The sequence below is a fragment of the Oryza brachyantha genome, chromosome 3 (genome assembly GCF_000231095.2).
Source record: "Oryza brachyantha chromosome 3, ObraRS2, whole genome shotgun sequence".
Classification (NCBI taxonomy): Eukaryota; Viridiplantae; Streptophyta; class Magnoliopsida; order Poales; family Poaceae; genus Oryza; species Oryza brachyantha.
The window spans coordinates 795,484-812,655 of NC_023165.2; the positions used below are offsets into that span (position 1 = coordinate 795,484).

General features: G+C 38.5%; 1 protein-coding gene across 1 annotated transcript in view; it reads left to right on the forward strand.

Annotated features, from left to right (window-relative positions):
* Nucleotides 1–6,895: 6,895 nt before the first annotated feature.
* Nucleotides 6,896–17,172, forward strand: part of LOC102717323 (callose synthase 9) — a 28,157-nt gene continuing 17,880 nt past the window's right edge. The window contains exons 1-19 of the mRNA XM_006649224.3: nucleotides 6,896–7,362; nucleotides 8,476–8,573; nucleotides 9,019–9,182; nucleotides 9,347–9,470; nucleotides 10,299–10,409; nucleotides 10,499–10,624; nucleotides 11,989–12,078; nucleotides 12,278–12,375; nucleotides 12,465–12,582; nucleotides 13,443–13,568; nucleotides 13,659–13,735; nucleotides 13,821–13,899; nucleotides 14,417–14,533; nucleotides 15,058–15,160; nucleotides 15,252–15,375; nucleotides 16,525–16,702; nucleotides 16,810–16,862; nucleotides 16,950–17,010; nucleotides 17,087–17,168. Coding sequence (XP_006649287.1) covers nucleotides 7,164–7,362; nucleotides 8,476–8,573; nucleotides 9,019–9,182; nucleotides 9,347–9,470; nucleotides 10,299–10,409; nucleotides 10,499–10,624; nucleotides 11,989–12,078; nucleotides 12,278–12,375; nucleotides 12,465–12,582; nucleotides 13,443–13,568; nucleotides 13,659–13,735; nucleotides 13,821–13,899; nucleotides 14,417–14,533; nucleotides 15,058–15,160; nucleotides 15,252–15,375; nucleotides 16,525–16,702; nucleotides 16,810–16,862; nucleotides 16,950–17,010; nucleotides 17,087–17,168 — 2,128 coding nt within the window. The 5' untranslated portion in view covers nucleotides 6,896–7,163. The remainder of the gene's footprint in view (nucleotides 7,363–8,475; nucleotides 8,574–9,018; nucleotides 9,183–9,346; nucleotides 9,471–10,298; nucleotides 10,410–10,498; nucleotides 10,625–11,988; nucleotides 12,079–12,277; nucleotides 12,376–12,464; nucleotides 12,583–13,442; nucleotides 13,569–13,658; nucleotides 13,736–13,820; nucleotides 13,900–14,416; nucleotides 14,534–15,057; nucleotides 15,161–15,251; nucleotides 15,376–16,524; nucleotides 16,703–16,809; nucleotides 16,863–16,949; nucleotides 17,011–17,086; nucleotides 17,169–17,172) is intronic.

Consider the following 17,172-nt stretch of genomic DNA (forward strand, 5'->3'; position numbering starts at 1 on the left):
TCCTCCACTGCACGGCTGCACCACGCTGCCTGCCGTGATCTTCTCGGCGACGAGGCGATCGATGCCCGTGCGGTCGACGAAGCCCCTAGGAACGGCGAGAGGCTGACGGATTAGACCAGTCAACGTGAGCGCGGCAGGCTTATCGCAATTCAACCGAGCACGTTGCCCATGGCTGGCGTACCAACACATGCGTAGATATGCCGGATAGATACTACTCCATGGAGGGAGATATATGGGCCAATAGTGCCTGCACCAGCTTTGGCTGGCACTGGTTGCCAAGTCGCACGCTTCTGCTTGCTGCATGCGGCTATATTTATATCCGCTAGCTGACTTCGATCCTCCATGCCAGGTACTGCCAAGGGCAAACCTGCAGGCTTCAACTGCAGCATTGATTCAGCTGCTGGCCACGCTCAGCCGCACAGGAACGCAATTTGCACACGGACTGACGGACGCCTAAACGTGATTTTCGACGTATCCATCCAGCCCTAACACAGTATTATCAGGAATAAATAAACTTAGCTGTCTGTAGTGCTAATGAGATAGAGATGGAGTAGTACTAATAATTTGTTAAGTTGTCAGTGTTAGAGCTAATGATCGGTCTTTGGATATTATATTCTCTAGCTAGTTCATCGTCATCGCTTTGCTTTTGCATGGCCATTTCGCTTTCGCACCTCTTATTCGGGCGCACGATTTGGGAATGGGTACCCTCTAGGACCCATGTGTGTCCCACAGATAAGCCCGCCCGGTTCAAGATGTCCTACCTGACACGGCAGGTGCCCAATGGAAGGGAATAGAATTTTGTTAACGTCGACGCTGCTTAATCATGCAAGCTCGCCAGCCGAGTGCTACGTCTGCCTAACCTAAAGCTCTAAAGGGCTGGTAGTAGATAACTGGTGGCCCGCACAAAATGCGCGGGCTAGATCTAATTTAATTTTAAGTTTTACTTCTATTTTTTTCTAACTTGTATGTTCATATAGACTCTTTTTTATTATTTTTTTTTCAATTCTAAAATTATAGTTCTAAGATAGATAGTTTTCCTTATATCAGTCAATATCAAGCTTCATCTAAAAACTCAAAGGTTATACATGCTTGATTTTAAGCTCAGGCGAGCTCGAGCTCGGCTCATTAACAATTCTAAACATGTGATAATGATCTAACGACACAAACAGTAAAAGATTAACATATATATTTAAAGTTTTGTAGTGGTGCTTTTTTTCAAACAACATTTTTGTTAACCTCCAGTCCATGTGTAGCTAGCTCATGCTGTTTCAAAGCGTAGGCAAGCATCGTCGTGGAACTCACTATTCTTTGCTGCTAAATTAACATTGTTACAAGTTATATTTATATAGTATCTATTATTTTGATAATAAATACATTTTAATTGTTAATTTGAATTTAAATTTTTCTAAGTTATATTTTAACATGGAACCTCATTCACTTGTATTACAAACTGTATGGGTACGTAAACTCTTTTATGCATAATATTTAATCTGTAATTCAAATTTTAGATACTTCTAAATTGTATCTAAATTGTATCTATATATTAACTCTTTCTCTTAATTTTTTAACCAAATTTTTAAATCTTTCCAAATTGTATTTATAGATGGACTCTTCCCTCAATATCAATTATTTTAAAATTTCAAATCCAAGATTTGGATTTTTCTAAACTATATTTATACATGTACTCTTCTATTATTTTTCTTTGTTTTTAATTGATTTTTTCTTTCCTTTTCCCGATTAAAAAATATTATCTTTTTTCCCTCTTATTTTCCTTGTTCAATTCCAACAAAACCATTATATTTTCCGTTGATTTTTCTTGTCCGATTCCAACACGTGTACAGAGATCAGAACTTAAGCTAGGGACGATAGATAGAATTTGCTAATGACCAGGATTCGATAGATATTCTTTTGTCCGATTGAAGATAGAATTTGCTATTAATCATCGGTAGATTTTCTTTTTGTCCGACTGATTTTTTTCTCTTATTTTTCTTCGATTAATCTCGGAATTTCTAACCCGTAAAAGACGATGTGGAGGCTTTTCTTTCTATTACTTTATATATATAATAGATTTAGCAGTAGCTTCTCCTACCCTCTCGCAGCAGGATCACAATTGAAATGCATTGCTATCATGCATGAAGAGTTTAGGAGTATAAACTTAATTGCAGTCCCCCTCAAAAGACTTGTACTCTACTCGCGGGTCCAAAGTGGGAAGAATAAACTAATTCTTCGATTCAATAGTGCGTTGCATTTGTTTAGGGAACGATTGTTTGGCTCAAAGCTAAATGATATGTCTACAAATCAAAAATAACTTATGAATTATATATATATATAATGCAATGTTGAAAAATAAACTTAGGTGAAAAACTAAAATTAACTCTAAATTTAAAATTAAGAATTTAAATTTTGGATTATAAGTATGAGAATATGCAAAAGACTGGTTGCTAATCAACCGAGCTGTTCATTTGGATGATGATTAACTGATTATAATTAGCCGGGTTCGAACAATGCGATCGATGATCAGACAATAAGGATAGGAAATGCCACCATTTTATATGCTTTGCTTATGATGCAGATTAGTATAAATCATCTGTGCCAGCTTGCTTGGGTCATCTTTTGCCTGAAAAACATCTTGGCCTAGTTCGGACCGGGCTGGTCAAAAACTGTGAACACTGGCTCAAGCAACAAGTTGAACCGGTGCCGGTGTACGAGCAAGGAACATCTCGAAAATGTTTTGTACGGCCAGAATGCATTGCCGAACTGCCTATGCAGTAGCAACTCGATCGTGCCAACTGGTGAGTCTCGTTTCAGATGAGAGAGGTCCAGGCTAGAAGCTACACACACAATCCACGCGTACAAAAAACAGCTTGCATTGCTTCCAAGATCGCGAAGCCGCCGCGATTCCCCGGCCGTATACGAAACCCAATCATTCGGAGAAAAGGCGACCGATCAGCAACTCCAGCGCCGGCCGGATCGGTGAACACGAACGGTGTGCCAACGCAAACGCCGGCCCGGCAACCGGGGTCGGCGCGCTGGCCGGGGCGATGGCTGATTACGCCGCACAGTGACACGCACAGCGAATGGCTGGAGGACCGATTGCACGGACGCACGTACGGGGCCGGGGGTGACGCAAGGGAAAAAACAAAGAGAGGGCGAAATTTGTGGCTCCATCGATCGATCGATCACCTCGTGCGTGCGCTGGATCAGTGAATGCTGCGTACTCATGTCCAACTCAGACATGCGCATGCAGGCGGAGGCGTAGTAGGAGCAGATATCATTGCGCTGACGCAGACTGGGATTCAATGGCCCGCCTGTCTCTGCCTGCCCGCCCGGGACGGAATCATATGGACGCCTGGATGGAACGTTTACACCACGTCGTCCCAGCGCTGCTGATTTGGACCTGAGGCCGGCCATACCCCTATCCTCTGCAGCCGCAGCCAGCCCCCATTCATCGACCTCACATTTTTTTTCCATCGTCTCTTCCGCGGCGAGGGCTGCTTGTTGTCGCTTGCTGCTTGCACCACCATCGGTCTGCATGCATGCCCATCCTGTCCTTGGGACAGCCGTCAGACAGAGACGCCCATGCGGCAATGAACGTCTACCAGTGTAAACCATTCCAATTCAGCGGGGCTTTGCTCGGTCATCCGAAACGGAAATAATCGAATGCTGCCACACGCCAAATGCAGCTGGCTGTCCAAGCATCTGTTTGTTGGGTTGCGACTTCTTTTTCTATGCATGTGTGCCTCTGTTTTGGTTGGGTGTTCCTTCGTATGCATGCACCGAATCGATCGAGCCGTGCAACACTGTTGCACAGCAATTTAGGTGTTGTTGGGTTAATGGCTAACTTTAACAAACCATATTTTGGAGTAAGAACCACAACTTAACCAGTATAAGCCTAAAACATGAGACTATAACATGTGTGAGTTTATATAGAGAGAAAATGCGATGAACCATATCTGTATAAATTAATAAATTAGAATAACTATCTGAGGGTGTGTTTGGTTGAGTGGACTTGCCTGGATGGGAGATGGCCGCCAGTTTTTTTGTTGTGTTTGGTTCACGTACGAAGTTGGATAGGGTGGCCTAGGAGAGAGATATTCCATGAAGATGTTGGATGGGTGTATCCGGCCAAATTAGCTGGATGAGCTCATCCAACTTCACTAACGGTGTTCATTAGTGATTGTTTAGTGATAATTAATATGTTTTGTTATTAATTAGTAATTAACAAGTTTAAATTAGTGTTAATTAGTGATGATAGATATATTTTATTGTTAATTTATACTAATTAGGATAATATTTATGTTGATTAATTAATAATATTATTTATTAGTAATTAAATATAGTCATCACATCCATCCTCGTCCATCTAACAAAACAAAATTCCATCCATCCAACCAAACATAAATCTGAATCACCATATTCCTAAAAATATGGATGACCATATCCCATTCCAGCTTGACCACCAACCAAATACACCCTAAATAACTGTGGTCGTCTCTTTAATGTCGCAAGTCGAGTCATCCAACTACAGAACCAAGTTTTTTTTTGGTTTACTATAGTAATTTAACCGGTAATACTTGTAGCAAGGTGCCTGTGGACTTGTTCAGTAAATTTTTAATTTAAAAAGTGGCTTGCATTTTCATCTTTTTTAAAAATAGGTGTAGCTTTGAGTACTAGTTGTAGTAGTAAACTGGGGGGTAAATGAAGTTTTGCTGTTTGTAAGTTGGAACGTGTCAGTCATGATGAAGAATTAGTGCAGGATGACGACGAGCGTTGCGTTTATCCATGCGGTTCTGTACTGCTTTTGCCGCCTGAAAAGCTGTGTTAACTTTCAGTTTTTTGAGGAATGGATCGCTATGATTCTGAGAAAAAAAAGAACTAATACTGCAATGAACTTTAAGCTGCTGTCTGTCCAAACAACGGCACTGTCGTTCAGCATCAGCTCCCTCGATTGATGTTTGCTGTGCACAGGTCCACCACATAGTTTTACGATGTGCAGGGTGAGAAGGCAGAGTCGCCTTCGAGCAAGTTAACAGTATAGCCAACGAGTAGCTTCGGATTTGGTAAAGTAGAGTGCATTATTGTTTTTTTTTAAAAAATTGGTAGGTGTGATATGTATGAAAAATGATGTCATTAGTCCATGATTACTTACATATTTATTATTTCAGACATGGAAATTGGATTTATTTGTGGTTTTAAAGCAACCTTTATATAGTCTTCTGTAGAAACATAGTCATGTGCTAATGACTTAACTTATTTTATATGAAAAATTAATTCGGTCCAATTTTTACTAAAAAAATTACACTCTTCTGATTAGACGCTGAAATATGGATAGAGGAGATAGAACATCTAAATTTGGATGACCATCTATTTTTTTATAATGGGATGCATGATCTATTGGAGCTTATTTTCTTCTTCATATCATCTATTTTCAGTATGGACGATGGGATGCATAAACTGCTGGGCTCTAAGACATTTACGAAACTAAAAAAACAGGGATCGGTTGAATAATTAGTAGTTAAGTCTTTCCTGGAAGCTGTGAAATATCTTTTCGGGGGTTGCAAAAACAGTACGGATGGTGGTCTTTTGCTGGTCTTCTGGGCAGTTGATGAACGTTTCGAATTGCTGTTTATGGTATCCCGATTCCTCTTGACTCTTCCTGTCTTAATGAAAAGCTAGGCTACGTCCTTCTACTTTAAAAGAAACGTTAACAATGGACTCGGTTTGCGCTGGTTTAGAAGCTGAGGGAAGTTCTGCTCGGTTTTACGGTTTATGGATGCAAGGACGTTCTTTGCTCGGTTTTACGGTTTATGGATGCAAATTAAATTGACGGAGTTGAGGAGCGCAACATGGACTTTTTCATCTATATACTCCATATAAGAGATTTAATTGTGGGCTAACTAAGTTTGACAGCGATGCCGGTAATGAAATTTAACCATAGGTGATGAACGTAACCTTGACTTTTTTCCGTACTTCATACTAGTAGATATTTAGTTGTGGGTTAACTAAGTTTAAGACCAATATAAGGCCTAAGCCTCGCTGTAGCATGTACAATTCCGGCCCAGTTATATTTGCGTGGCCTTCTTTTGCAATACACCCCTGACGTCGGCCCACCAGTAGGAAGCTCAGCAGTAGCTCCATAAACACGCCAGCTAGTCTATGCAGCCCAAGTAAAACAAAAGAATCATTAGCATAAAATTAATTAATTATTAACTTTTATAAGCTTATCAAACAAATTAATTGGATTTTTTAAATAACTTATATACATACATGTATATTAAAAAATACATCTCTAGCAAGTTTAGCGAGCGTGCACATAGAAAAAAGGAAAAACTTTTCCTTATTGTCACATGTCCCGTCGTGTTCAGGAATGGATTAGTTGTCTAGTGCAGGCAACGCCGTAATAAATTATTATATAATCAATTAATTATTAACTATAAAATTAAAAATATGTTAATATGATTTTTTAAAATAACCTCTTATAGAAATATTTAAAAAAACACACCGTTTAGCCGTCTATAAGACAAAAACCGAGGGAATCTCGGTTAGTGAATCTAATCAACAGTCACACGACTGTTACGTACTCAAACGTCAAATGCCGCGTTGCTTGCTGGTTACAGTAACTGCGGAAGACCACAAGCCACAGAAACGTCGCAGGTCGCAACAAAACACCACCTCAAAATCGTCGCACGTCAAGGCAATCAGCGAAAATTCTTCCATTTTGAAATGAACATTTCGGGAAAACGAAATGTACTACACCAAATTGCGCAAAATTTATGTGCTCCACAGCCATTCTCGTGTGGGGACACCCGGACAGTGGGAGCGAGCGTTGCCCCCGCAACGCGCGATGCACATCAGATCGTAGTCGCGGTTTCAAACCGGTCTCGGCAAACGCGAAAAGCCAAAAGCAAAAAAAGAAAAAGAGTATACCGGAGTATTCCGCCAGTCCCCAGTCCCCACGCTTTCTTCCTCCTCCCCGCGCGCGGCCATCTCCGTTCCCCAACTCGCGTGCGCACCCAGAGCTCCAAAAACCCTAGCCCCGATCTCTCTGGACACTTGGACGCGCGCGTCGATCGTAGCAGGTGGGTGAGCAGGGGGGGGGGTATGACGAGCGGCTTCTGAGCTGTGCGAGTGAGCTTGTGCTTTAGATCTGAGGTCATCACCCAATGGAGAGGGCGGCGTCGAATTGGGAACGCCTGGTGCGGGCGGCGCTGCGGGGACAGCCGTTGGCAGGCGCGTACGGGGTGCCCGTCACCGGCATCGCTGGGAATGTGCCGTCGTCGCTCGGCAACAACGTCCACATCGAAGAGGTGCTTCGCGCCGCCGACGAGATCCAGGATGAGGACCCCACCGTCGCTAGGATTCGTAAGCTTCCTTTACTCTGTTTTGCTCTGTCAAGTGTCAACCTAGGCAGATGTATGGGTTGCCGCGGTTCAGAAATGGCCTACCTATGCAGTTATTACTCATGAGTGTTTTTCCTAGTTAATTTCTGAAGTCAGTATCGGCTATACGAGTTGATTATATGACTAGTTTTGCTTTTTCTAGCATCTTACTACTAAATTTTGTCAACAATTATGATCAGGCTCAGTTCCATCTAGGCATCTAGTAGTACTACCACATAAGCTGTTACAGTCGGAGTAGTGCTTTACTGGTTTCTCATGTGGTTTTCGTGCTCTTACTCACCTGGATTTCCTGACAAACATACTTGTTCATATAATGCAAGTGACTTTTTCTAACTTTGAGTTACTCTGATTGGGTGGCACGCACTGACCAATGTACTCCTGCTAGTATCTTACCATCTCACATTCTGCAATGATCAATCTGCATCAGTGGTAGGCTTTAGTTCTTTTCATTAGGTTAAGTTGAAACCCACCAACTTACTGAATCTGCCGCAAATAGCTCGCAATTAGTTCAGTTGTTATTCTGAAATCTCTGTATTGAGAAGCTCATAGTACTGCCTATACTTTGGATATTTTTCCGATCAGTTAATAGTAAACTTTTACTGTCTCAAAGGTGATACTTCCTCCGTTGTAAGGAAAAAAAAATACTATGATGACCCTGTTAAATGTGGAGCGGGAGTGTGTGTGTGTGTGGGGGGGGGGTGGTTGGGGCAGGACAGGGAGAAATTTGAATGATGCATGGTTGAAGGGAAAATAGAATTCTAGTACACTACGTTATATTTGAGGGCAGATTGTGAATGCTTGGAGACCTTATATTCTGGGACGGAGGGAGTAGTTAATATTCATCCCTGTTTAGGTAAAAACTGATGTTAGATTAAGGTTTATTTGTCGGTGCTCTATGGTTGGTTGCTTAAGGTTAGTTTGTGTCCTGTTTTCATCCACTATTCTGGTAATGAACCTTTTTTGATGGCTTGATCGACAAAATCAAAGTTTAAATTTAGCAACTGAATTTACTTTCCCATTTGAAGTTTAAATTTGGTTTGGTTATAATTTCTTGTGTTCATACTTTGTTGTGCAGTATGTGAGCATGCATACACACTAGCTCAAAATTTGGATCCAAATAGTGAAGGGAGAGGTGTACTGCAGTTCAAAACAGGTTTAATGTCAGTCATCAGGGTATGTCCATACTGTTCTATATGATTATTATTCCGTTCTCTTGTCATATTTACTTGTTTTGGATATCTGGCACAACCTCCAATATAGAACATAGTCATACTATGTTGGTGAAAACCATATGTACACACGATAATACATATAAGTAATTTTGCATCGTTGTTTTTAAGAACTAGAATGATGGTATGGACCCATGTTGTCAACCACCACAGCCTTATGCTCAATACTTTTTTTTATCATTTTGAAGTGTCATTGTGATGAATTGACAATATTATTTCCATATGACCAATGCTCTGGTGTTGTAGCAGGCAATATTGCAGTGTGAGTCCTCATTTACAATGCATGTCACATTTCTGGGACCATGGCTTGTTGAATTATACTAATTACACAGATGGGCTTGACATTTTAAATTTCTTTTTCTAAAAGTGTTTATGTCTAACTTATTCAGCAAAAACTAGCAAAGAGGGAAGGTGGTGCTATAGATCGAAGTCAGGATGTTGCCAAACTGCAAGAATTTTATAAGCTATACAGAGAAAAGCATAAAGTTGATGAGTTGTGTGAAGACGAAATGAAGTTGAGAGAATCTGCCGTGTTCAGTGGTAACCTTGGAGAGTAAGTATTTCTCTATGAAATTATGTTCCTTTCTTAACTTAGCTAACATGCTGAAAGTTTGCTAACTTAATTTATTTTTTGGGATGTCTATTTTCCAAGCACAACTGTCCAACACTGCATGTCACTTACCATACACTATTTAACCACTGTGATTATTTCTGTAGGTTGGAACGCAAAACTCTGAAGCGCAAAAAAGTCCTTGCTACTTTAAAGGTCTTATGGTCAGTTATAGAGGAAATAACAAGGGAAATTTCACCTGAGGATGCTGATAAGTTGATATCTGAAGAGGTTTCTGTTGCTCACCTTGATAATATAGCTGTTCATATTGTTTTCAATAAAATTTTAATTATTAAAATATTTGCAAAATAAAATAGGTGTGCTGTCCATGTAATGTATTTAGTATTATGGTCGATTGGCTAATTTGGAATGGGTTTTTGCTACTGATCTGTAGTAAGATACTCGCAAGTAGCATATTCACAAAGGACTTGTTTGTATCTACTTAGGACTATCATAAGCTGAAGCAGGTAATGGATGGCAAAGTGGGTAATTACTTTAAAGTACCCAAGGTCAGTGGGTTTAGCCGCCCAATAATTTGGAAAAAGCATCCTTGGAGGAGCTTATCAGATTAAAGTAATCTGGGCTCTAGATTATAATAAGCTGTTACAATAATCTAATCGTTTGTTTCAGATTATTTCTATAATCTGGATTACAATAATCCTAAACTGAAACAATCAGGGCCTAAAATTATAAGAGTAAGCTGATGTATTTTCATGTGTATGTGTAGAATTTTGTCATAACAGATAGTCGATTAGTTTTTTAGAAAGTAATTATTCTAGTTGCAAAACAATTCCTGGTCTCTGAACAGTAAAAAGTAATAGTTTCTAAGGACTATTGTTTCTGACATTTTGTTGCTAATAGGACGTGTTGAATGCAGATAGCCTCAGGTCAGCAGGCAGTAGTACCTTTTCTTGAATGTTTTGTTACCTGTTAACAGTGAATCCAAATTGGTACTGTGAAATGAATTCGTTTTGCTCCTTTTAATTGCAATTGAGGTCAATAAAATGTTTCATATATATTTTTTGTGTGAATAACAGCTTTTTTTTTTGTTATATTCAGATGAAAAGAGTTATGCAAAAAGATGCGGAAAGGACAGAGGATGTTGTGGCTTATAATATTATTCCTCTAGATGCTTTGTCTACAACTAATGCAATTGTCAATTTTCCAGAGGTAAAATCTAGAGTCTATCCTTTTCGTTAGTATTTACCATTTTTTGTAAATATGACTGTTGTTATACTTTTCATCTTGTTTGATCCCAGGTTAGGGCAGCTATATCAGCATTGCAGTACCATAGAGAGCTTCCCAGGCTCCCTGCTACCTTCTCTGTCCCTGATGCTAGGAATTCTGATATGCTGGACCTATTGCACTGTGTATTTGGTTTTCAGGTTAGTATCTTTATGATGCACATATAATAGTAAACTATATGCCCTATGGTTTCCAAGACGACCATGCAATCATATTATAAGCATACAGCGGAATGAGTTCATTAATGGTAGTGCTAGCAGAAGAAATGTTTTAATCACCAACCAAGTGAAAAGGTTTGTGTTAATATTAGTCATTAGTATGTTACACTGTTACTGTCAGTCATGATTGAGTTTGTTTTAATTATAAATATGATGGTCCATATGATCGAGGAAGTTCAGATTCTCTCTTTTTTGCAATTGATTTTTTTGCCATTTGCAAATTAGTTTTATATTTGGACTTTATGCAGAAATGCATATACACTTGAAATAATTAAGTCTGTACATTTAAGTTAATTTCCTATCTGTAGTTTCTTCTTTATTTTACTCCCTGATCTTGGGAATGATTCTATGAAGCATTATTTTAATATTCAAGAAAAAATAATGTGAATGTTCAACACACTAGACTGCTGAAGAATACATCATTCTGAGCATGCCATTCTGTATGTTCAGAAATGCTAAGAGGTACTCCTTCCGTTTCATACTATAAGTCGTTTTAGCATTTGTCCTAAGTCAAATTCTCTAACTTTGACCGGGTTTATAGAAAAAATATAGCAACATATATTAACAAATAAATGCACTATAAAAGGTATATTTCAATGTGGATTCAGTAAATCTAATTTGATGTTGTAGATGTCGATATATTTTTCTATAAACCCAGTCAAAGTTATAAATGTCTTGACTTATAACAAGCTAAAACGACTTGTAATATGAAATGGAGCAAGTAATAAATACCCCTACATGGTAAACTTACATTTATGGACAAGATTATTAGATGTTTAGGGGAAAAGGAAAAAACAGTATCTGTCTTAATTTCCTCGATCTTGATGTTTAATTTTCTTTGTTTTGTTTTCTGACCTGGCAAATACAATCCATCAAGCATTTAATTTGTATACAAAAGGAAACACAAGGTGAATGTTTAATAAATCCGAGTGCTGAAGAATATAGTTTTTGAGCATGCATTCTATATGGTCAGAAATGCTAAGAAGTACTCCATGCGTCCCAAAATAGCATTCTAGTTTAAATTTCAAAGAACCGTAGATGTAAATTGCATTTAGTTAAAGACTATGACCAATATTACAGACGGTTGAAAGTGAGGGGAAAGGACAATATATGTCAACCTTTATATTATTTTAAAAAATATTTAAGAAGGAAATACAGTGTTGTGGGGCACAGCCTTTTAGTGTTGAACTGCAGTTACAACTTCCTGGGTCATTCTTGATACATGCTGCAGTATTTCAGAATCTTGTTGCCTTCATAGAACTGAAATATGTCACAATTGGTTGCAGAAAGACAATGTGACTAATCAACGGGAGCATATTGTTCACCTGTTGGCAAATGAACAGTCTCGACTGGGGAAGCTATTAGGGAATGAACCGGTAATGATATTTTGCATATTTTTTGTGCTGTGCAATCTATTGTTTGTAAAATTGGTTTCATGACGCTGAAAGATCCTGGTTTTTGATATCTACCATCGAAAGGTTGCACCGTTTAATACCATGACTGGTGCAAAGTACCTAATTGCATGTCGCTTTATATTATCCTTAATTCATTAGCATTGTTTTAATTTGTTGTCAGAAAATCGACGAGGGTGCTGTGCATGTTGTTTTCTCCAAGTCCCTTGATAATTACATCAAATGGTGCAATTACTTGCCACTTCGCCCTGTCTGGAACAAGTATGAATTATCATGTTGTTCAACGTATTCAATTTCTTATTCCTTTCTGTATCTTATTTATTACCAAGAGATGTCCTTATTTTCTTTAGCACTGAATCATTGACGAAAGAAAAGAAGTTGCTATATGTGTGCTTATACTACCTTATATGGGGAGAGGCTTCCAACGTTCGATTTCTTCCTGAAGGTTTATGCTATATATTTCATCATGTAAGTTCGGAGAAGATTCTACTCATATTCTCCTATGCTATTTTTTGTGCTTGTTTAACTGATCATGACTTGTACTAGTTCCTTGCATGAGAAATGTTCACAATCGTAGAGTATTGCACCCAACGTACCAAAGTCTATCTACCTATGTCTGTTTTTTAACAACATCCCTATGCTAATTTAATGAGATATAAGCATACATAACATGATTACCAGTTGTTAATGGTCAGATTTGGATGGGACTTGCATGAACTTTAATAAAGTCACCGTGCAGTATGAAAAATACACAAAAATATTCTGGTTTCATCCCTGATCTACTGCCTTGTTGCCGAATTAGTGCAGTGTTCTCTCTGCTCTAGGAATCTGAATTGCCCCCCCCCCCCCCCAATCATTAGCGCATTTCCCATTTTTGTTTCTAAGTGACCATGCTTTCTTCTAAGGAAGAAAATCTGCAAAATTCCGTTCATTCGGTTGGTCTTCAATTCTTCACTCTCGACGGTAACAAATAATCGATGTACTTGTGGCCAAACTTTTCAAAGGTCTACTATCGGTTTCCTTTAAATATTTGGATTGGAATATGAAAATCGTATGTGTAAATTTGTGTACTTACAGACAATATAATTTCACTATGTATTTATAGTGTATAACAAAGAAATTAGTGGTCAAGGACTCAAAGTAGCACTTACGATGCAACTTAGAGGTCCAAAACAACAAATATCTATGTTTGTAGGAAATGCTTGTTAGTGTGACATGCCCAACTGATATTTGAAGAGCCAATCATCTTGGACTAACTTAAGTTGTATAAGGTGTCAAATGTAACTTCTATTGTTGAAATTCATGTTCCCTTCTATCTATTCTTACAGCTAGCAAGAGAACTGGAGGAGATTATGCGGAAACCGACTGCAGAGCCTGCTAAAAGCTGCATTTTGAATGACAGCGTATCATTTCTTGACCAAATCATTTCTCCCATGTATGAAATCATTGCAGCTGTAAGTGGGGTATCTGCTTGAAGCTATTTTAACTTGCTACATTTGGTTCTTTACTACTACCGGGTGGTTTGAACAGTGGGTTCTCTACAGGAAGCAGCCAACAATGACAATGGACGAGCACCACATTCTGCGTGGAGAAACTATGATGATTTCAATGAGTTCTTCTGGTAGGTAGATCAATTGAGCTATTGGGTTCCATTAATTTGTTGTTATTTTCAGTTTTTCCACAAAGTTTCTCATGGTCCCTTTCAGGTCTCTGAAGTGTTTTCAGCTTGATTGGCCATGGAAGATCAGCAATCCATTTTTCTCTAAACCCAGTAGGAAGGAGAAGGTTTCTTTCTGCTGATCATATACTTAAATTTTGTATTTTGCAGGAACTACCAAACTAATACATGGATATTTAAGGATATTATTTTTGTTATGTTTGTTGTTCACATCTTAAACATCGCATAGTTACTCTGAACACAGGGTCATTCATGTTGAGGAACCCAGTTCACTACTTATTGAAAATACGGCACATTAGGGAAAGACTCATTTCGTATGAGATTCTTTTTAGGTGCGGAAAAGTGACCCCCAAAAATTGTAGGTTGATGATCTCAATTACATATGAAGCATTAATTAAACAGTATGAGTGTCATGGATATTTTAGTAATTTTCCCACAGAAGATTCTATTGAACCTTCTAAATTTATCTCACATACGTGGGCTGTTTGGATTGAGGGATCAGAGCATCCATCCATGATTTTAGTGGGATGGCCCCATTTTCATTCTTCTACTACCTGTACTTTTGAGAATGAGGTGGTGATGACAATCCATTTTCCCCTGACCAAACAGAGGGTTGTTTTGCAGGGCTTGCTGAGTAGGAATCATCATTATGGAAAGACTTCTTTTGTGGAGCACAGGACTTTTCTTCATCTTTACCATAGCTTTCACCGCCTTTGGATTTTTCTAGTTATGATGTTTCAGGTACAGATATACTTTTATTCACAACCGGTCTCACTATCTTGCTTGGGATTTCACATATTCACATTGTTGACCTTGTGCCCAGAAGTTTTTTTTTTTTCATTTTCTTCAGAGTCGAGGTGCTTCCTGCAAAATAAAAGGTTCTCTTTTGTTTGTTAATTTTGGAAGGGGAAATAATAAGGGGGGAGCCTGCCTTCTCATGCATTTAGTTTTTCTGGAGACATATGACAGAATATTGCCTTTTGTCCGAAGTGCTTAATGGTTTTTTATATGTAACATTTTACATGGCATATATTGCACTGATCACCAAATCAACACTTTCTGGGGTTTTGTCCATGTACAACTGGCATAGAGAAAAAAACGCTACAAACGGTAGCTTAAAATTGATGTTTAAGGAGAGTTGAACCTTCTCTGATTCTCATTTGGTTTGATATTTCCTTGGATGATTAAGTTCATTGTTCATCATCATTGTCTTTTATGCACCTTAAGTGTAAACTAAGTGTCTATTTGTTGTTATGTTCATGCAGGGACTAATGATCATTGCTTTTAATGATCGTAAATTTGACACAAAAACAGTATTGCAGCTCCTGAGCCTGGGTCCAACCTATGTCATTATGAAATTTATTGAGAGTAAGCCACAGATGTCCTTATTTATTACAATAATCTGCACAATCTCTTGTAGGTGACTAATTTGTCTTGTTTCTTTTTTGTTTTGTCGAAGGCATATTGGACATTCTGATGATGTATGGTGCCTATTCAACATCCCGTGGATCGGCAATTACCAGAGTGCTTTGGCGATTCTGTTGGTTCACTGCGGTTTCATTGGTTATTTGTTACCTATATATGTATGTTTCCTTTTCATATCAGAGACCAGAGGGATAATTGCCAAACGATTTTCCAAAAACCTGAAGATTTTGTTTGCAACCATGAAAAAAGAATACATTTAAGATCCTTTATCATCTGGCAGCGGCCTTTTGAGGTTCTTGAAACACAATGGGAAAATAATACAAACACAGTTCCTTTTAGAATCCAAGCGTGAATTCTTGAGTTTTCAGAACACTTCAACTCATATGCTTAGTAACTAGCAAACTGGCCATTTTATATTACAATAAAACTATTAGCAGTGTTTACACATACAGATGCGGCACTATCCAAACTTAGCAAGTCAAAATTAGTATTTCTGTGCTGGATTATCTGCTTTGATGGGCTGAATTATTGTCTGTTCTGAGGCGTGAATCATGCTCTCCTTCTTTTTACTTTTCTTGTCTTTTACCAGTTTCGCCACCAAGGATTTGGTTCTCAATTGTTCAAGTGGAAGGTTTAAACTGATTAGATTTAAGGATGAGGTTGATTTATATTACTTTGACAGTAGAAAGATCACATTGATATTTTATTTCCCTAATTGGCATGTCTTTCCTAGCTTGGCTTATAGGCTGAATTTATCTGTTCTCTAAGCTTCCGTCCACTACTTGAAGCATCTGTTTGGTGCTGTGGTTTAAGCTTACCATCGAGCAAGATAGTGTTGGCCTTTGCTTTGCTTAAGCTGGACTGAGCAAGCACATACATGATAACTCAAAAATATAGTAGCAACCTAGAATATCTTGCTGTTAAGTATACTAAAGTGGCACGTCCACGAAGACACCCATTTGGTTTTCTGAGAATAGTATTAAACTGCGAGCTTTCTCATGTTGCTTATATGAAGATTCTACTTTTTTAAGGGAAAAAAGTAATGCACTACTTTTCATTGTCAACTCCATGTGAGTGCTTATGCTAATTTTCTTGGTTTAAAAGTTCTGTTGTTCCAGACCCACTTTGCACTTGAACACAAATACAATGTTTAACAAGGTTCTTTGCCCAATTGAATTGTTAGAAGTTCCCAACATTGATTTCAGAATTCTGGGGTTGGGGTACTATAGTTCAGGGGATGGTGACAATCCCTTTGTTTATGTGTATAGCATTAATTTGGAAATTTTGGTTGCTTGATTGTTTCTCAGCAAAGCAATTCAAGATGGGACAAATTCTGCTACCTTCAAGATATATGTCTTTGTAATCAGCGCATACGTGGGTTCCAAGATAATTATCAGCCTGCTCATGAGTGTTCCTTGCTGCCGTTGTTTGACTGATTATTGCTACCGATGGTCTGTCGTACGTCTTGCAAAGTGGATGCATCAGGTCTTACCCACTGACACATTTTGGCTAACTAAAAGCTATCTTCTGTTAAGTCATTTGTGATCCAATATCTTCTGCTATTATTTTCTCACATTTGGTTTCTGTTGAAGGAGCACAACTATGTTGGGAGAGACATGCATGAACGACCTTATGACTACATCAAGTAATCCTTTAGGACTTTGAATCACAATGCTGTGATTGTTCTCCAAGTCTGAATTCATACTAGTGCTAACATTTTTTTACTGTGCAGATATGTTGCTTTCTGGCTTGCAATTCTTGGTGCAAAATTTTCGTTCACTTATTTTCTCCAGGAAAGTTTTAGTTTATGTAGTTTCCCTCTGTTTTTACCAGATTAGCATGTATTTCAAAGTAGCCTTCCTTATGCAGATCGAACCTCTTGTTAAACCAACAAGGCAAGTAATCAGTTTCAAACGCTTAGAGTATGCTTGGCACGACTTTGTTTCAAAGAGTAA